This window comes from Apostichopus japonicus, chromosome 15 (genome assembly GCF_037975245.1).
Source record: "Apostichopus japonicus isolate 1M-3 chromosome 15, ASM3797524v1, whole genome shotgun sequence".
Classification (NCBI taxonomy): Eukaryota; Metazoa; Echinodermata; class Holothuroidea; order Aspidochirotida; family Stichopodidae; genus Apostichopus; species Apostichopus japonicus.
Window position 1 is genome coordinate 13,578,918 of NC_092575.1, and position 21,173 is coordinate 13,600,090.

Below are 21,173 nucleotides of genomic sequence, written 5' to 3' on the forward strand. Positions count from 1 at the left end.
TAAAGATTTTCTGTTTCGCAAGTCATCTGTGACTTCGAGCTTTTATCAATAGAGCGTTCTGGTCACCCCTTGAGAGGTTTTGTGAGCGGAAAATTTGAGCCGTGGATCAACATTTCTCAATCTTACGCTTCCATGCAAGTAAAGAAGAGTTAGAAATGGATCAAATCAAACTTTTACATCAAGAGGAGTTATATTCTAACCTCGTGGTCTTGGTAATTTTTCATATTTTCATGATTTGCCACTGGCCTGCACTAGGCTATGTAAGAAATGTATTCACCGTTGATATGTCTGTAATTCTGATACTAGGCTAAGTTATGGAAGTGTCCTATGTAGAAAAGTACATTGGGATAACTCCAATGTGTGGGAACCTAACCTTTGAAGTGTAATTTTCGCGGAAGTAGTACTTGTGCGTGGAATTGAATCATTAAACATGAGAAATCATTTCGAAAAAAATTGAATATAAAGTAACATTTTTATGTTAACTGCTGGTAAACCATTTGTTTTTCAGCGCAATTTTTTTTCAATGAAAGAGTTGGCATAACACAGCATCTACAACTTCAGCATGGGCTCAGGTTAATTATATTTAGCAGGGAATGTATCTGTTAAAATATTTCTATCATTTATTGAGAAACCAACACACTCTCAAATTTTTATCTTGCCTTGTTCTTCCTTATTCAGCTTTTTTCTTCATACTTTGTGGAGGTAGGCTAGACCTAGCTTAGGTTAGGCTTAAGTTAAATGTCAATGTTATTTTTGTTAAATCATTTCTATAGATAGCAATGGTAAGTACTAAGGCCAAGGCTATGCTACTACTTATTAAATTAAAAGCTGCAGATTCATTAAAAAGTCAAAGTTTGCTTCAAAGTAAATTTGTATAAATTGATACATTTTGATAGGGAAGTCTTATGAAGAGTGTATGCAGCCACAACCCAGACTTCCTGACTCCAGCAGAAAATTACCAACTCAATGTTTACTATGCAGATGCATTGTATGAACAAGAAGAATACAGAAAAGCAGAGGTAAGGAATAAATCTCCTTCATCCAATTCTTGTTTGTAATTTTATGTGAAATCAATTATTTGCATTTGATCTGACAAAGAGCTGTCAAATGTTGCAAACAATGAAATTATGTGAACCACCTAGATGTTCAACTCAGATGAGCCATTACTTGGTGACTTTGATTCTCTTCTCAACATTTCATTTCCCAAACACTTTCAACACTAATATTGGTCACATGTTAAAAGATCTATGGACACCTTTATGAACAACATTGTCCTAATCGCTCTAATAAGCATTTGATATATATAATGAAAATATCTGCAACTCCCATGAAAATCCATCAAAGATCTTTTTACAAGTCTTTTCTTCAAGTGATTCTGTGCATTCCAAAATAGGAAATACATTTCATTGTTCAAGTTCCAAAAATGGAACTTCGTTTAAGCTGCTAATCTGATGAACTTTGAAAAATAAGGTGTCACTAAGCTAATTTGCCGAAAGATTTGCTGAAGACAGATTTCATTAATGTATTCCGTTATTCAGTGCCTCTTGATTTAGACAATCCAATGAGAGAACGCAGTGTAATACATATAGCTAGAAGAACAGCTGTTTGTTGAGGCAACTAGCAGACTAGTGACAAACCTAACCTATGGTCATGCATAATACTACACTTCGTATCACAGACATATTGCTCAAAGAGCAGCTGCTCGTTGAGGCAACTAGCAGACTAGTGACAACATTAATACTAGTGCAAAACCTAACCTATGGTCATGCATAATACTACACTTCGTATCACAGACATATTGCTCAAAGAGCAGCTGCTCGTTGAGGCAACTAGCAGACTAGTGACAACATTAATACTAGTGCAAAACCTAACCTATGGTCATGTATAATACTACACTTCGTATCACAGATATATTGCTCAAAGAGCAGCTGTTCATTGAGGCAACTAGCAGACTAGTGACAACAGTAATAGTGCAAAACCTACTCTATGGTCATGTATTATACTACACTTGCCTAATAGAATCGTTATCAGAACTAGGTCTCTGACTAGGCTACTAATATTATACTATGACCTAGGCTTCTAACTCTAGTACTAGTATCCCTCCTAACAGTAACAGTTAGCTTAAGTTATAACTGACTTTATATGAAGCTGATCAAAGGCACACTGACTTATCATCATTATTGTATATTTAATTGAGCAATATTCTCACTTCTAAAATGTCTATGATTGTGTAATGGTACGAGGAAGAAAACATGTTAAGTTGAACTAAGGCAAGTAAGTTTTTTACTGTCCATGTGCATTTTGTTACGTTTTTGTCTTTCACCAGGCTGCTTATGAAGAAGCTATTCAAACCAAGAAAGCCTTCACCAAGACAAAGGACAAAACGCAAGACCCTCGGCAGAAACTCTTACAACAGTCTTGGAATAGCGAAAGCCTTCCCTCCGAAATTGATGTTCGCTTTAAGATTCACAAATGTCTGATGCAAATGAAAAATTACAGGGAAGCTATTTCTACTGTAAGTCCAATAACTTAGTAATGTATTTACTGTACTTGTAACCATTTATTAAGCATTGTAAGAGGTGTAGCTACCTAAATCTACAGTGAGGTTTGATTTGGTCATCCTATGTCAAAGGATATCTGTGAGAGCAAAAAAAGTTTTACACAGACGTTGCAAAAGCTGCAAATTTGAAAATAGAGGCAGCAGTAGCTTCATCAGTTTATAATTAAAGATTGTTATTTGTAGAGAATAATTTATCTAGTGTCACATTTCAAAATGATCAAATTTTTATACAAGTATTTAAAGACATATTGCATTTGCCATGTTGTGTACATATGAACTGTAACATTTTATGAGAGGCACAATTCATAGACTATAAACCCACTACACGAAAATTGAACTCTAAAATTATGCCCTGATTTCCAAATAATCTTAAGATATTTTAACGATAAGGGTCACACCCCATTGTAAATATTTACATTGATGTGAAACAGAACTGAAGTTTTACAGTTGTTAATCAACCGTACCTTGGAATTGGAACACTGTAGTAACTTTGCATGAACAATGGGGGCATGTAAATAATTCCTAACCACTCACTGTATCACATTTTAGCTCAGCTGTTAATGTTTGTCATGATTTTGTATGATTTTTTTCTATGAAAGCTGGAGGCCATCCCTGCAAAGTTGAGGAAACCCAAAGTTAACATGGCCTTAGCCAAACTTTACCAGCAGTTTGGAAAAGAGAGACCAGCAACGACGGCATACAAGGAAGTATTGAGGTAAGACGTTTGACGAACACTCAAAAGATGTCTGAAGAGATGCTGTAATGTCAGTCATATATATATTCGTATTCTGTCAACAGTTGTCATGGAAACATCAACTTCCAAGCAACTTATGAGGTGAAAGCTTACAATTGCAATCAAATTGTACATTTTCTATTTAATTATTCTCAGCACAAAGGCAGTTGAAATTGTCTATATTTGGGTTCTTTTTATATTGATGACAATTAAATCTTTAGCTTCGAGGAGATTTCTTTATTTGTTTTATCATCTTACAAACTGAACCTGTTACATGTAAAACAGGTGGAGCATCAAATTTTACATAGGTGAAGTGATTGTACAAAGTGGCATTATCTGACATGGCTTTCACCTTTCGGGACAATCCAATACAAGTTGTAGTAAATAAGTCTGTGGTTTACGATGATTTCTAAATTTCTCTACAGGCAATGCCAGCTTGCTTTAGATGCAGCTATGGGTCTATTCTCTCTTGGCGTCAAAGGTACAGAGGTAGCATCTCTGACCATCAGCAGTTTACCAAATGCTAACCAACTGGAATGGTAAGTGTCAGAATAAATATCTTGCAATAAAAAAAAAAATTAAAAAATAGCAGAAATATCTTGTTTTACCTGTTTTCATTGTGCATGTGCTCCATTTTGGTCAAAGTTCCAAATGAAATATGTAGAATAAGATGGAATGTACCTCCTCTTCTTTCATACATTGTTCTGTTAAGTAAGTACTTGTTGAGGCTGTCAAGGTTCCAAATTGAGTAGGAATGAATGTTGGAATAGAAACCTTCTCTTCACACATGTTTCTGTTATTTAAATAACTATTCTGTTTTTTGAGACTTAAATGTGTTTAACAACATGATTTACATGAAATTCTAGATTTGTTTGCCCTCATGAGGCAAACAAATATCTCTGCAGTGCATCTAAATCTCCCCCCCCACCCACCCCTCGCCCTCCAAGCAAAGCTAGTGAAGTAAGAAAGCATAGAATACTAATGTAAGTTACCAAGGTAAGCACTGACCAAGGATGTACCGCACACTTGAGTGAGCAATTATGCAACAGACTGCCATAAAGAGACAGATTTCTTTGCTGAAATTGGCTGGGTCTTGACAGCTTGCATCTATTACCCAATTGCTGACAGCATGCTACAGTAGTTTTTATCAAATCAAATTTAATTAATTTCCTTTGATAATAATCACTTTCATCTTCCTTTTCCTCGATGCAGGTTAAATTTTTGGCTTAAGGGTCATGCCTACAGTGCAACAAAGGAGTATGCAAAAGCTGTCAGTACATTTAAAAGCTTAGAGACAGGGGTAAGTTGTTTTGAGCAAACCCTCTCTTCTTAAAGTGGACAAATCCAGACTCCATCTGTGGCTTATATTACAGAGATTTCTGTTTAGAAAAACTCCCCCAAAGCAGCCAAGAAATATCATAACCCTTTGGGAGATCTTGTCTTTGCTTAAAGTTTGTGTCTGGGAGCTGTCATTTTGTGTAAATCTGTGATGTCATTGAGCCACTAGGATCTGAAACCTTTGAATTTTTCTTTTGTTTTGCTTTTCATATTTTCAAGCCCGGAGAACATGAACATATTTTGATCCTGAAACCAACATCATCATGATGTCATGGTTAAGAGGTTCAATATTTTAGATTCAGCATTTGCAAAAACCCATCTCCATCCCAGAAAATAAACACTGTAATAAACAATGAAAAACATATATAATCGAAGCACATGTGGCTCGATGATGTCATATTTAGACTTGATCAAGTCAGCACTCTGCAGCCTTGTGTGTGGAGTAACACTAAATCTGTGATCATCTCCCAAACGGAATCAGATTTGTCTTAGCTGTTTGGGAAAGTTGTTAACGACAGTTTTCTCTATCACATAAACCAATAATGTTTGCTTTTGGTGTGTATCTCCTTTAAGTTGAAAAAAGTCAAACACAACATTTTGCATTATTTTTTTGAAGATGTGAAATGTTCTGTTCTTAAATTTTTTATCTCTTTGCATGATGCAGGGTAGTATACTGTAGAAGACTGTGTCTCAATCATGTTTTATGTGTTATCTCTCACCAGAGTGTTCTACGGAACAATACCAACGTCCTCTGCTGTCTGGCAGAGAACTATTTCCTTGCCGGTGATTACACCAACGCTGGCCTCGTATACCAGCGTGTCCACAGCCTGGACCCACTCAACATCACTGGCATGGATTTCTATGCATTTATACTGCACAAGGAGAAGAAATCAGTAGAACTCAGAAGGTACAGGATTTCAAATTATTGTTCCCTTTTCTTTTCTATAGTTTTGTATAGTTGTAGTGTAGGGTCTTTTTCTTTTTTTCCTTGTGTCTTGTATCGTAGTGAGCTATTTAAACATTTCTGTTTATTTGCATAAATGTTCTGTTCCTGTCAACATCTTGAAGCTGTGGTGATATTTTTGCACAGCAGGGCAGGTGCATGTTTTGGCATTGGAAGTTAGAAAGTGAAAGTAGTTAAGGTCACGCAAAGACTCTCATCATTCCAAGTCTACCACACAAAAGTCGCATGCCTGTTTTCACCAAGTTTTAACATCTGCTCGATCCCAACTTGGTGTTTTGCAAATGTTTACAAATTAAGTAAACAGGAGACTCAGAAATGAATATTACTTTGTGTGTAGCTAGCAAGTAAATTTTGACATCATTTTTATTGCACTTTTAAATCTTCAAATTCTTATCCCACGGCAGTCTCGCGAGTGAGATGATGTCTGTTACCGATCGTAAACCCGAGCCCTGGATCACTATGGGATACCATGCGTTAATATCAGGGCCAAGAAAAGCCTGCAGAACAGTTTACTTTGCAAACAAGGTTTGTTTTCTCTTTTCTTCCAATAAATTGATAGCCACAGTCAATAGAGAATATAGTAAAGGCAATCTGATATTTTTGAACGATTTAGTAAATGAAACAGTTTATTGGGGCAAAATCAACAAGTATTAATTATTAACTGTCATTCCCAGTAAGTTAATTGACGACTATCTTTGCTGATAGTTCTATTGACTCCACTGCATAAAAAAAAATGATGGGTGTTAGGACAAGATTCAAGCCCACGGGTGCAAAGAATAACCCTTTTCTGACTCCCAATCGCCCCCCCCCTGCCCACACCCTAACCCCAATGTCTTCACCACTTTCCTTTTACCAGCAATGGAAATACTAGTGTATGCCGTGATGAAATTCACTGCATTCAGTACATTCTGATATTTTTGTTTTTGTGTTTATTTCACTCAGGCACATGAATTAAGTTATGGACAGATACAGTCCCTACTCCTGAAAGGAAGAGCTTTACTTCAAATGAACAGGACACCGGAGGCCACCCTTCACTTCAGGGAAGCTGTTCGGCATGCTCCACACAGATTTGAAGCTCATCAAGGTAACGGGCACTGTCTTAGAAATGCATTTATTAATTTTACTACATCTGTCAAAGTAGCACTCAAAATGAGATTGTAAATGATCAAACTCGGCCTCCTAAAAGTATCAAATCAAATGATGGTTAAGTAATTTGACTTTGTTTCTCTTGTTGTGGTGCAAGCAGATTTCATACTATGTGTTAACTTCATGTTAAGAGCAACTGGAAAATTTCAAACTATTTTTGAATAATAAACTGCAATATCTGAAATAAAGTAAGATTAGTGAAGATACTGAACTTCATTGCCTACAGGATTTCGTAGTAAGAAAATATAAAGAAAGTCGATTCGAAAGCTGCTTGAAGAAGTGAAAGTTCTCTTATTTTTCTTTCAGGGTTTAATTTAAAATTTCATATTAATCAACTAATTATGCCAAATATATCCATAATGTGATTAAAACAAAATCACCTAATATATTTGATCGAATTGATGGTCTCCATAGGTCTGGTCGACTGCTACATCAAGGCTAATAGGCTCAGAGAGGCCATGACCACCTTCAGTAACTCGTACCACGTACTCGGATCCACGCCCAGGACGCTGACAGCGTTAGCTTCAGTTCTTGCCAAGGACAGAATGACTTTAGACAAGGTACAACAACAGGTTGTCTTTCATCTCAAAGTTTGCACAATGTTTCAAATAGTAATTTTCACAGGGGTTTTGTGAGGCATAGGTAGATGATGGACAAGAGATAGATCATACAGAGGTAGTGTGAAAATCAGACATTATGGTGGCCGGGGGCGAATATTTTTTCCCCAAACTGAACTGACACTGAAACTATTTCCTCGATTCTGATTGGCTCTCAGCGAGCACGTGATATACTTTAGTATTCAACATGGATCCCTCCATACTCTGTCGATATCAGTATGATCATGGAGGTAAAAACTCCATAGTATGATCAACACGAACATATTCAAGATATTCACATTAATTAGCAACTTTCCAAGACTTTTGGTAGGTATATATGAACGAAAGTATATAGTGTTCTTAACACAATGAAGTAACTATTCCCAACTACTGCGCCCAGAATAGGCAGTCCTCGATCGTTTGTTTACTTGCTTGACTCCGCTCTACACAACACATGTAGCCTATTGTACTGTGTATAGCATACAACACAATAAAACACAGTGCATTTGTAATTGTATATAGCCGATGTACATACAGTATGTACGAGGCATTTGTGACATTCAGAGTTGCGATACTTTTAGTTTTATAATCATAAATTCAAAATGTATTCAGTCAATGAATCATGATAGGCCTAGTCTAATATGCAGTGGCCATGAAGACGGCAAGCGAGTGTGTGCCAGCCAGTGAGTGTACACAATAAAGGCATTTGTCGATATGTCTGTGTCCTTTGACTTGTTAACTAGTTGTATATAGCCTTATAACCTATACGTACGGAAACCTATTGGCTCGCTGAGAGCCAATCGGTATAGAGGAAATAATTTCAGTGTCAGTTCAGTTTGGGAAAAAAATGTTCGCGGCCAGGGGGGGGTGCCTTTTTATTTTATGTGTTCCTTCTTGCCATTGTAAACCACTCGTATGATAATCCCAGATGTTGACGTTGAAAATGGATGCAAGCTTTGAGTGTTATGTCATAAACACGTTCATCTCTTTCTCTGTTGCTTCTGTTTTTCTAATTACTCTCCTTACTACCAAAGTGTGCATTGTTTGTTCCCTTCTCCTGACAGGCTAAAACTTATTTAGAGAAAGCTCTCGCAGAAGACGATTCGTATGTAGAAGCGGTTTATCTTCTCGCTAACGTTTTGACAGAGCAAGACAATACCAGAGGTGCAATCGATTTGTAAGTATCAAGTCGTCAGATGCAAATTTGTCGGGGAAAAAATATCAATGCCTTGCCCAACTGATGCGTTGCTAGGGATTCAATTATTAAAATACCCAGCTTGAATCCTCGTCACGTCATGTCGTTTTATTATGTCAGAGCAAATTTATGAGTGTTTTATACAATGACAGCTCCCTTCACCCGTTTCTCCAGGTTACGGAAACATGTGGAGTTACAGAGTAACAGTCGGCTTCACCAAATGTTAGGGGATCTGCTGGCGAGAACCAAAGACCTCCTTGGAGCATCACATCACTACAGCATTGCTATCAAGTAAGTACTTCCTAGACAAAAACGATTCTAGCAAATCCATTCCATAATCAAACCCGGCCATCTTGATCAATTTCTTTCTTGCATTAACATAGGAATTAGTAATTAAAGTCAATGTATTGTCTTACATGCGAGGGGGGATCTCCATTAATTGCTGCTATGGAAAGGTCTGCCTCGTCCTACTGTACAAAGTGTTACAATAGAAAGTTGGAAAGAAAAGAAAAAAAAACTGGTTGAAGCTTAACAGTCTTGTGTCAATGCTATGGCTTTCTTCTCACATTACTTTACAACAATAACCCCTGTTGATCTATATCTTGTCACACGCACACACCCAAGTGTGCATAAATGAAACGGTCGCTCCCCAACCACCACATCTATGTGTCCCATTGGACTTTCCATAGGGTGCAGCCACAAACACAGCTACATTAACAAGTTACCTCACTGATACATCTATGTAAACCTGTGTGAAGAGAGGCAGGCAATGGAGATTAAGTACCTTGCACAAAGCCATAATGTCATTACCAGGCCAGGGCAGGAATTCCATCCTTAATACCAAGTCCATTGCCTTAGCCTCCATTACCAGAAATATGGCAACGATGGTGAAGAAGTCCACTTCCAACATTGGAGCGCACTCCATGTTATCACTTTCCACCCCTCCCCCTCCCCCACTTTCCTCAACACCTCCCTTACTTTCCGTGTTCCTTCATAAGTTATTAAGATGGTTACATGGATCATATGCAATACTCCAATTCATATATGCTACCACCTAAAACTAGGTCAAAACTACGAAATACCTACTGTTTTATTCTAACCTTTAATAACGTGAAGATGACTACACAGCTGCTACCTACCTTTCCCACACCCCTACTCATAATGTCACCGAGACGGCGCTCAATGAAGCTGAACAAGGTGGTTGTATGTTTTAGCCCATTTATTCACACGCGTGGTTTGAACAAGACCACGGTGAAAACTAGAAAGTAAAGATATCAATACATCAATATACAAACATTGGTGAAATAAACACATGAATTGAACAAATCAATAATAACATAATAATGCATTATATTTCTTCTTATAAAACAATGCACAAAAAGGAAGAAGTATAACAAATAACATTTGGTAACATGAAACAATACATAGAGAAAGATTGGCGACAATTACATTCTTGATAATTAACTTACAATCGTTACCGGGCAAAACCAACAGCACGACAAACTGCGGTGTACAGGGGTTTACAGGGATTAACGGCGGTTTTCTGGGGTTTACGGCGGCTTTCTGGGGTTAACGGCAGCTTTCTGGAGAACGTACAGAACACCAACAAAGTAATAACCTCTGGCGATATATTCTACTCCAGATACTCTTACAAATAAGCAAACAACAAATACACAGTACAAAGGCAATAATAAATAACAGGCACGAGCATGCAGCAACATCACATTAAAGGCAAATATCTATAATGCGATATTAAAAGAGATATACAGTTACAATATCAAGCCCCTTAATACTTATATGAAACAATCAGAATACTTACATACTAAGGAACAGTGCTACATGAACACATGCGACGCCTCTCTGAGCCAGGAGAGGAATGAAGCATGTGCACTTCAAAATACGCAAGTATACATCGATTACGTAATTGTGCATCGATTACATAAGTATGCAAATCGAGGTGAATATGAAAGGCAACTAGAAAATGGGCAGTATTGACCTCTGCCCGACCTCGAACAAGCGGAAATTTCCATCTGGTCACGCTAAGCAAATAGCACACATCGGCAACGATGACACTCCCCCAACTGGAATACGTCATATTCAAGTATAACAATACCTACAATACCTAAACCACCTAATCGATGTACAATAAATTCCATAACAGCTTTAGCAATCAAAATTGTGACATAAAGCTTCTTTACCAAATAAACAACCATAAAGCCTGACACACCTGACAGCTCAATCAGGAAGATAAAAAATAAACAACTATATAACATGGAATTTCAACGATAATGCTTGCAAACACTTAAGTGCCGATTCAAGTAAAACAATCCTCTTGACCAACGGCCTTCCCTTAGTAACCCAAAAAACCTTCCTTACAATACTTAGCACCCACTCAATACCAACATGGGCGATACTGTGTGCGTCCTTAACAATAGTTTAAACAATAGGATGTTTATCAGATATTATACACGGGTGTTTGCTGTCAAACTCTTTCAAGCGGCCACCTACCCTGAGAAACCCTTCACCATCTAGAAACGGAGTTAATGTTTTGAGGGAACTAGATGCTCTGACAGCCTTACCCTGACTTAACCCTTCTAACTCAGAACAGAAACTAGTAGACTGACTCTTACGGAGGAGGATATCTCCTGCACGACGAACTTCTTGGACAGATAATCTGCCCAAAGGTGTCTGCCCCTTAAAAAATCGCACAAGACGCAAGAGCCATGCTAAACCTCTCTTCATTTTAAACCATGAAGAGTAATGATTCATTAGCCTACATAATGGCTCATCTGAATCTCCGACATCACTTAACCCAGGAGGGGACACATGACCAGTAACAGTCGTATAACCCACAGTGACGTCCGTCCCTTTGACTTCAGGATCGTCATCCGTTAAGACGAGCGAATCAAGTTTAGCAGTTTGCCAATCGTTCTTGTACCGACCCAATTTGTCAGGACCGTTAAACCATTTACTACTATTAAACTTTGAGAAGGAACAATTTCTAGAAACTAGATCAGCTGGGTTAGCTTTAGTTTCAGTATGGAACCACTGTTGCGGGTCACTGAACTCCCTGATAAGTCTAACCCTATTGCCAACGAAAACATGGAATCTTCTGCTATCATTGTGAATGTACTTCAAGACAACTTCTGAGTCTGTCCAAAAATACGACTCGGCAAATTCAAGAGCTAACTCCCTTCTCAACAGAGAATCAACCTTTACGGCTATTACAGCAGCTTGCAGCTCTAAACGAGGTATAGTACGTAGCTTTAAAGGAGCAACTTTACTCTTACTCATGACTAACTGTACATGAATTTCCCCTTTCCTATTTACACAACGTACATAACAGCAACAGCCATAACCTTTAGAGCTAGCATCTGAAAAATGGTGAAGTTCGATGAATGCATCATCAAAGGAACAAGGCTTTATACAACAAGGTACCCTCAAACGACTAACAGAAGACAACGACTGAGCCCAGGTGTCCCAAGCCCTTACAATATCAGGGGGTATCTCTTCATCCCACGACAACCCACGGGCTGTAGCTTCATGGAAAAGGAGCTTGCTTGAAAGGACTACAGGACTTATCAAGCCTAGCGGATCGAAAATTGACGAAACTATACTAAGCATTCTCCTCCTGGTTAACAAGCCACCAAAATCTTTCTCCAGTGCGAAGAAGAACTCATCGCGAGAAACCATCCACTTTATACCTAAAGCCCTGCTTTCACTACTAGTACCAAAATCTAGAACTTCCTTAGCCCTACATTCCACGGACACTTCAGCTAGCAATCTGAAATCATTGACTACAAACTTAGTTAACTTAAACCCTCCACTTTTCAGGGCCTTGGGGATTTCCCTAATAATGATCTCAGCATCTGATTTACTCGACACAGAACTAAGACAATCATCTACATAAAACGATCTTTCAACCGCATACTTAACAAGCGGAATCACACTCGGCAGATCAGTAATTGTACGCCTGAGAGCATAGGCGGAGCTAGCCGCACACCACACCTCCTCCAAACAAATGTGACGTCATACGAAGGTATCTTAATTTACCATTAATGTACCATAGGAATCGTAGGGCATCTCTATCCCTAGCTGGGATCCTAACTTGATTATACATAGCTTCAATGTCTGCTTGAACTGCTATACTATGTTGCCGAAATCTCAACAAGACCGGCAGAAGCTTATTAATCATGTCGGGACCCTGCATACAACGATCATTCAAAGACTTGCCTTTGAAGTTACTAGCGCAATCGAAAACTACCCTTAGTTTGTCTGGTTTCTTCTCTGACACTACAGCATGATGGGGTAAATACCATATCCTGTCTACCATGAACAACTCTGAATCTGGTACTGCCTCTGCATAACAGTTATCTACAAGTTTCACAATCTCAGCGTTATACCTATCATAAGAGCCGTTCCTAACAAGTTTCTTGTACAACGAGTCTAACCTAGTTTTGGCAACAACAAAATTATTTGGGAGGGTCTCCGACCTGTCCCTCCAAGGAATGGGAAGTTCATGATGACCATCCACTTTCCTGTGCTCTTTGTCCCACAAAGATATCACCAACTTGTCCTCGTATGACGATGACGGAAGATCCAAACCTGCATTCTCTATTTCCCACAAACGAGAAACATCAGTCTGAATAGTCGAAGTAGATATAAAATTTGAAATTATCTTACGACTCGGGAGGCTAATGGGAGATTGTCCATTAAGACCCCAACCAAACATGTAACGTACCGCAAAGAGCTCCCCTGGACCACCCCGCCTAACCTCCAACGGCACAAGTGCTTCAGAATTATCTTGACCTACGAGAATGTCTACTGTGATATCAGTACTTTGATAAGCAGGTAGGGGACCGATACCACTAAGATGGGAATAACATTCCAGATCGACCATAGAATTCTTAACTGGTATTTCGTCAACTACGTAAACGGCAGATAATTTTAAGATTTCACCCGATTTAGAAGACAAGGACAGGTCTACCATCTCGGATTGCTGAATACCTGACGAGTTCAACGTTCTAAGCTCAAATTGATAAGAGTTACCAGTGATTCCTAATTGGTTGACCAATGCACGGGAACAAAAGGAATTACTGGATGCACTATCTAACAATACAAATGCGTCACACAAACTGTTCACGGTGGCCCGAACTAAAGGCATATGTGTACTTTTGCTACGAGAGAAGCTAGCATTAGAAACCTCAATATCGGGTGAAGAATTTACAGTATTATCATCACAATGAATGTACATGGTATGTTTCCTACCACAACCTCGCACACTACAAACAGAGCGCTTGCCACAATCATTAGTGTTATGAGAGGCACGAAGGCAGTTATGACACAACTTATGCTTAATTACAACAGTCAATCTCTCTCTAGGGCGCAATTGTTTAAACTTATCACAATGCCACAGACGGTGTGATTGTTCACATAGTACACAAGGAGGTTCAGCCCTAGCGTACATTCCAGGTATTGCTGCCTGGGCACCTTCACCAGTACACGTATTGGACTTAGACAAAGAGATAGAATAGCTGCTAGAAGTACTCCTTTGTTCACGTTTACACTTATCTGAACGCTTGAGATACACGTCGCCATAAACTGGGTCATTTACCTCACTGGCGATTTCACCTGCGAATTCAATGAATTCTTTAAACCCTGGATAACAACCATCGGCCCGTTTGGCCTTCAATGCAAATTTTTTCCATCTCAACTGCACATAGTTAGGAAACCTGGCAACTATTTCGATTAAGACTGCTTGAGAATCAACCTCCTTCAAAGTTTTTAACTCTGAAAGTACAAGGAATGCATTTTGCATATCATCAGCTAACTGTTGTATGTCTTGCGGCAGTCTAACTTGTTTACCAAATCTTAACTCGCGTATTAAACGCTCAGTGACTAGGTGCGAGTTTCCAAACCGGTTTTCTAATATGGAAATGGCTTTAGCATAACCGCTACTACCTCCAACTAACTGGCAACTCCTAATGGCCTCTTTAGCAGAGCCCGACGTATACTGCATTAACCTAGACAACTTTAAATCGTTGTCGTCACATACCCTATCAACATTGGCCTCGAAAGCCCTGATGAATTGATGATAATGTAATGGGTTACCATGAAATATTTGCAGCTCTACCTTAGGTAAATGCAATAAATGTAGAAATTCTTTACGAGATAAACCTGCATTTGGATTATCCTTAAGGGATTGATCCTCACGTTTTACTTCAGCAGAATTCAATGCATCTTTAACTAGATTTAAAGCGGAAATGTAATCTTTCTGCTTGTCACAGAAATAGTCGTCGCTCTCGTCAACATCCTCCTCATCAGTAAGCGTCTCGTGGTACTTGTCGTGAGCCAACGTAAACACTTCGAAAAGATCTTTCAATAAAATTACATGACTGTTAATGTCCACGTTACCTTCCGCGATATACTGCCTGACATGATTAATCTGTGTCGTAACAGCCCTCTTAGCAGAAGTCCTGGGAGTCTTCAGGTCTTCCATGAGTCAGCAGGCTGACGACGAGTACATTGGTGCTACGGGAATCAGGCACGTGGTGCACTATTTCTGTCACTGGAATACGATGGTGAGCTTTCATACGACAGGAATTGGTAGGCTTATAGACGACAGGAATAGGTGAATAAGAAGCGACGGCCAGATACCGGACGGCGGAGGATATGCAGGACTTCCGGTTGTCGATACCCAACGATTTTTTCACTGTCACCGAGACGGCGCTCGATGAAGCTGAACAAGGTGGTTGTATGTTTTAGCCCATTTATTCACACGCGTGGTTTGAACAAGACCACGGTGAAAACTAGAAAGTAAAGATATCAATACATCAATATACAAACATTGGTGAAATAAACACATGAATTGAACAAATCAATAATAACATAATAATGCATTATATTTCTTCTTATAAAACAATGCACAAAAAGGAAGAAGTATAACAAATAACATTTGGTAACATGAAACAATACATAGAGAAAGATTGGCGACAATTACATTCTTGATAATTAACTTACAATCGTTACCGGGCAAAACCAACAGCACGACAAACTGCGGTGTACAGGGGTTTACAGGGATTAACGGCGGCTTTCTGGGGTTTACGGCGGCTTTCTGGGGTTAACGGCGGCTTTCTGGAGAACGTACAGAACACCAACAAAGTAATAACCTCTGGCGATATATTCTACTCCAGATACTCTTACAAATAAGCAAACAACAAATACACAGTACAAAGGCAATAATAAATAACAGGCACGAGCATGCAGCAACATCACATTAAAGGCAAATATCTATAATGCGATATTAAAAGAGATATACAATTACAATATCAAGCCCCTTAATACTTATATGAAACAATCAGAATACTTACATACTAAGGAACAGTGCTACATGAACACATGCGACGCCTCTCTGAGCCAGGAGAGGAATGAAGCATGTGCACTTCACAATACGCAAGTATACATCGATTACGTAATTGTGCATCGATTACATAAGTATGCAAATCGAGGTGAATATGAAAGGCAACTAGAAAATGGGCAGTATTGACCTCTGCCCGACCTCGAACAAGCGGAAATTTCCATCTGGTCACGCTAAGCAAATAGCACACATCGGCAACGATGACACATAATATTTAGTGATGGGAAGCACACTATTCTCAGCCTTGCTGAGCGGACTGAAGAACTTTGCAAAAGTGGTTTGGATAACACTGTTCTTCAGCCCTTAGAGTTGCTTATTAAATGTCTGCGTTTGTTAAGTTATACCCCTAATCGTTGAAATATAGCCAGTTTTTAGCAGCCCTACCCAACCACCCATCTTCCTATAACCCAGCCCCGTTTCTTCCTGTATTGTGTATTTACAGCTTGGGACTTTACGTTGAGATTTTCCTTTAAAAGCTTCATTTTCCTGACAAACATAAGCAAACTTTTCTTGAAGTTTTATACATAAGTTGTGACACAAATGGAATAAAGGAACATTTCTTTTTTTGGTGGTCAAAAGCTTTACATGCAGGGAAATTATAGTCACAAAGTGAGGTTTCTTAATTTCTTTTCTTTTGATAGTTTGGACACAACCAACACAAAAGCCGTGCAGGGCTTACAGAGGGTAGAAAACAGCTCTGATTCCTTGGATGTAGGCATGGATGAAGATGGGGATGCCGTGGAGGAGAGCAGTGAAGAGGCGGAATTCGATACTAGTGACACAGTAGGAGCATGGACTGAAACAGAGGTAAAAATAAGATGGATTGAAACAGAGGTGAAAATAATATGGACTTAAACAGAGGTGAAAATAATATGGACTTAAACAGAGGTGAAAATATAAGGACTGAAACAGAGGTAAAAATAGTATGGACTGAAACAGGTAAAAATAGTATGGACTTAAACAGAGGTGAAAATAATACAGACTGAAACAGCTTATTTCAGAGGAACTATATCAAAATGAGACTATATATATATATATATGAGTTGTCTGATGATAGCTCAACGCGTGAAACTCTGAGTAACAACTACTAGTGTTCCACTAGTCTCAACTAGTCTCAACAATATATATATATATATATATATATATGCCACAAAAACAGAACTAGTATTGTTCGATACAGGTGACAAACGCCTATAGTGGAATTACGACCTTCCTTACCGGTTTCGAACCTATGGACATACACAGCGTCCATAGCCTAGTGGTTAGGGTATCTGCATATAAAGCTGAAGGCTTGTGTTTGAATCCCGGTGGAGGCTGGAAGTTTTTTCACTGTTCTGGATTTTCAAACTCACTATGATTTCAATTATATATATATATATGTATGTATATATATTTATATAAAGATATATATATATATATATATATATATATATATATATATTATTATATATATATATATATTATATATATTATTATATATTATATGGCATCATTAGTTTTCTTTAGTTTGTGACTGATTTTTTTATTTTTTTTATTGAATTAATTTCAGGTAAAGGCAGCATGATATACTTTTTTTACACAATTAATTATATCTTTGTAACACTTTCATTACTCTGTCTTCTCATATGTGATATATTTAGATATGTCTGGTTTCTTTTATCAACAGTGGCTCAGCTGAGGATACATCAACGCTCTCAACCATCATTGGATGGATGTGAAACAAACTAACTTGACATGGAGACGCTACGTCACAAAAAGACAATCGATACCATGGAACAATTTATTATTTGAATTATTTTGAATTTTAATTTAACAAATTGTTATTTAAGTTATTTTCTTAGGAAATGAATTTTGAAAAGGTATATATTTATACAGAATGTAAAAAATGAAGGTAATTTAGTCATTGCCACTCCTGTCTTTGTGGTTTGCACAACAAGTGATAATATAGATTACATTATTCATTTAAATTTGAATGGACAGAATGTGCAATGATATGTACTGCTACCTGGTGCTGACTTCAATTCCAGATGTTTGATAGTACCTGGACTTTGTGGTACCAACCAGATATGTGCGAATGTTTGATAGTACCTGGACTCTGTAGTACCAACCAGATATGTGCAAATGTTTGATACTACCTGGACTCTGTAGTACCAACCATATATGTATAAATGTTTGATAGTACCTGGACTCTGTAGTACCAACCAGATATGTGCGAATGTTTGATAGTACCTGGACTCTGTAGTACCAACCAGATATGTGCAAATGTTTGATAGTACCTGGACTCTGTAGTACCAACCAGATATGTGCAAATGTTTGATAATACCTGTACTCTGTAGTACCAACCAGATATGTGCAAATGTTTGATAGTACCTGGACTCCCAAGTACCAACCAGATATGTAAAAATGCTTGATAGTAACTGGACTCCCAAGTACCAAGCAAATATGTGCAAATGTTTGATAGTACCTGGACTCCCTAGTACCAACCAGATATGTGTAAATGTTTGATAGTACCTGGACTCCCTAGTACCAACCAGATATGTGTAAATGTTTGATAGTACCCAGACTTTGTAAGTTTGTAGTCCAGATATGTGCAAATGTTTGATAGTACCTGTACTCTGTAGTACCAACCAGATATTTGCAAATGTTTGATAGTACCTGGACTCTGTAGTACCAACCAGATATGCACACATGTTTGATAGTACCTGGACTCTGTAGTACCAACCAGATATGTGCAAATGTTTGATAGTACCTGGACTCTGTAGTACCAACCAGATATGCACGCATGTTTGATAGTACCTGGACTTTGTAGTACCAACCAGATATGTGCAAATGTTTGATAGTACCCAGACTCTGTAGTACCAACCAGATATGCACACATGTTTGATAGTACCTGGACTCTGTAGTACCAACCAGATATGCACAAATGTTTGATAGTACCTGGACTCCGTAGTATCAACCAGATATGTGTAAATGCTTGATAGTACCCAGACTCTGTAGTACCAACCAGATATGTGCAAATGTTTGATAGTACCTGGACTCTGTAGTACCAACCAGATGTAATGGCCAGAATTAGTTCATCGTAAATTGTTGTCATCGTTGCAAAGGAACTGTCTAGTCTTAAATTCAATACGTGCAGAAAGAATAGAATGTCAAACCTCAACCCATTGTTCCAACTCCGGCAACTTTTCATTAGCCATGTTCATTTCTGAAATAAAAGCTATCTAGAGTTTATTCATTTCATTTTTCGAAGAGTTAATCACTAGACTGTCATTGCAATGTGACGTGTTCAGCTCATGCAACTTTCAAAAGTTTCCTTATCTCTGTTTAGTAAGTGTTGGAAATTGGAACTACCGAATACTTTTTACTAAGCAAATAAAAGATGAATTGGGGGGGGGGGGGGGGTAGACGGTGGGTTTTGGGTAGTATGGAGACAGAGAGAGGTGGGAGAATGTGAGTATTCCTGTCATGATTGAATGTAAACTTAGACCAACTTTCAAACCTAACAGTCACTGAATTCAAGCTGCTGTATACTGTACATTGTGGTTGTGTACAAAGTGCAAAATAGTAGGTGCTTTACTACAAGTTTGTAGTAGCAATACTTAAGGGGAAACATCACTAAGGTCTTGTGAATAATACCATACACTAGACATAGGAAAGGAATATATATAGCACTCCTAGAGGTTATAAGTAAACAGAATTCTACACATCAGATATATAAGTTATGAGGGTTGAATACCAAACATTTTTTTTTCTATTTGTACCCCAGATAACCTGGTCTTACCTTTTGGATTTCCAAACAGCAAGTTTGTCCTAATAAAATGTAGGATTATGACAAAGAATGACCTATATGTAAACTGTAGGAGGGATGTGTAGGTTTAGGGATTTTTACAGCAGCAATAGGTCAGTAAAACTCCCTGTTAGGTATTTTGTGTTTTTATTAAAGTATCTCCAAAGTGATGGAGGGCGATACCCATCAAGGGTATTTAGTTACAATGCTGTACACAATCTGAATGTGGTTTTAAACACTAGTCTAACAGGTGTCCTCCAAAGCTGATTGTGGTAGTCTTGGACGAATATTAAAAATTTACCCAGATATATAATGGGTAGATTAGGCCAGGTTTGGTTATGAATAGTACACCAGATACAAGTTTGTAATAAACTAACACAGGTAAACTTAGTATTTGTACTAAAGGTAATAACGTTAGAATGGTAATTGGCAACTATGTAATGATTAAGATGGGTGATGTATGATAAAAATAATCATCAGGCAGTTATTTTTACGATGCTTAAGCGACCACAAATGTGGGAGAAACCCACAAGGGCTTATGGATTACGACTTTCAGTTCGGGTCACTTCCAATTTAACATTTTAACTCAAATTTGGAATCTTATCAATTTAGAAAGTCATTTCAGATGGGAAAACCATAGATTGCTCTTGGATGAACAACCTACCTTGCTATGACCCGGCTGAGAATCGAACCAGGAACCTCCCGATTGCTAAGCCTCATTGCTTCAAATGCTGCCTCCTTTATCCACTCGGCCACAGCAACGGTTGATCATATTCCAGTATTATGTTTAAGAAGCTTATGGCATGCAATTAATTGGCAAAACTCCAGCCAAACTACTATGATAATTATCAAAATGAATATACATATATATCATGATGTTTTGCTGTAAAATAAACAATTTGACAAGAATATTTACAGAATAATAACTGTGTGACTTTATTCTTTATTAAAGTGGGCATTTTGCTGTTTTGGATACAATTAAGGCCAAGGACGTAGGAACCGGGGGGGCAGGGGGCGCCAGCCCCCCCCAGTGAAAAATATGGTGGGGCGGAAGTATCATTCCGCCCCCTGCTTCGCAAGTCAGAAAACCCCTTTTTCATTTCCAAATGAAAAAAAAATCTCAGTTGGAGCACCAAATTGCATCTAAGACCAGGTGAAAATGCAAAATTATTTACAAAATGGAGTGGGTGTTGTAGTGTGCTATATTGCACCAAATTCCATCTGAAGCCACCTGGAAACGCAAAAACATTCCAAAGGGGGAGGGGGTGCAAGGGGAGGGGTGCACCCCCTCCCCTTAAACTCCTTCCCAGGCCGGCCATCAGTCTTAAGCCCCCCACTCAAACGCACCTTCCTACGCCACTGATTAAGGCTTGATAAGTTATTTCTGAAGGCTTCAACCCACCCCTAATAATCTTTGAAAAGAGATCCTTCCATCAT

The 21,173-nt window shown here is 38.4% G+C and overlaps 2 protein-coding genes across 2 annotated transcripts; one reads left to right on the forward strand and one right to left on the reverse strand.

Moving 5' to 3' along the window:
* The first annotated feature begins 73 nt into the window (after positions 1-73).
* LOC139980630 (anaphase-promoting complex subunit 7-like) lies at positions 74-18,078 on the forward strand. The gene is made up of 14 exons (XM_071992422.1): positions 74-212; positions 897-1,019; positions 2,327-2,515; positions 3,160-3,275; positions 3,719-3,832; positions 4,506-4,593; positions 5,354-5,538; positions 6,000-6,120; positions 6,538-6,679; positions 7,156-7,301; positions 8,402-8,514; positions 8,707-8,823; positions 16,591-16,756; positions 17,616-18,078. Exons 1-14 carry the CDS (start codon positions 156-158, stop codon positions 17,625-17,627), a joined length of 1,689 nt encoding a protein of 562 aa, XP_071848523.1. The 5' UTR covers positions 74-155; the 3' UTR covers positions 17,628-18,078.
* Positions 9,692-14,679, reverse strand: LOC139980625 (uncharacterized). The gene is made up of 2 exons (XM_071992412.1): positions 10,352-14,679; positions 9,692-9,790 (listed from the first exon to the last, which is right to left on the reverse strand). The coding sequence occupies exon 1, from the start codon at positions 14,549-14,551 to the stop codon at positions 12,524-12,526; it is 2,028 nt and encodes a 675-aa protein (XP_071848513.1). The 5' UTR covers positions 14,552-14,679; the 3' UTR covers positions 9,692-9,790; positions 10,352-12,523.
* Positions 18,079-21,173: the final 3,095 nt, after the last annotated feature.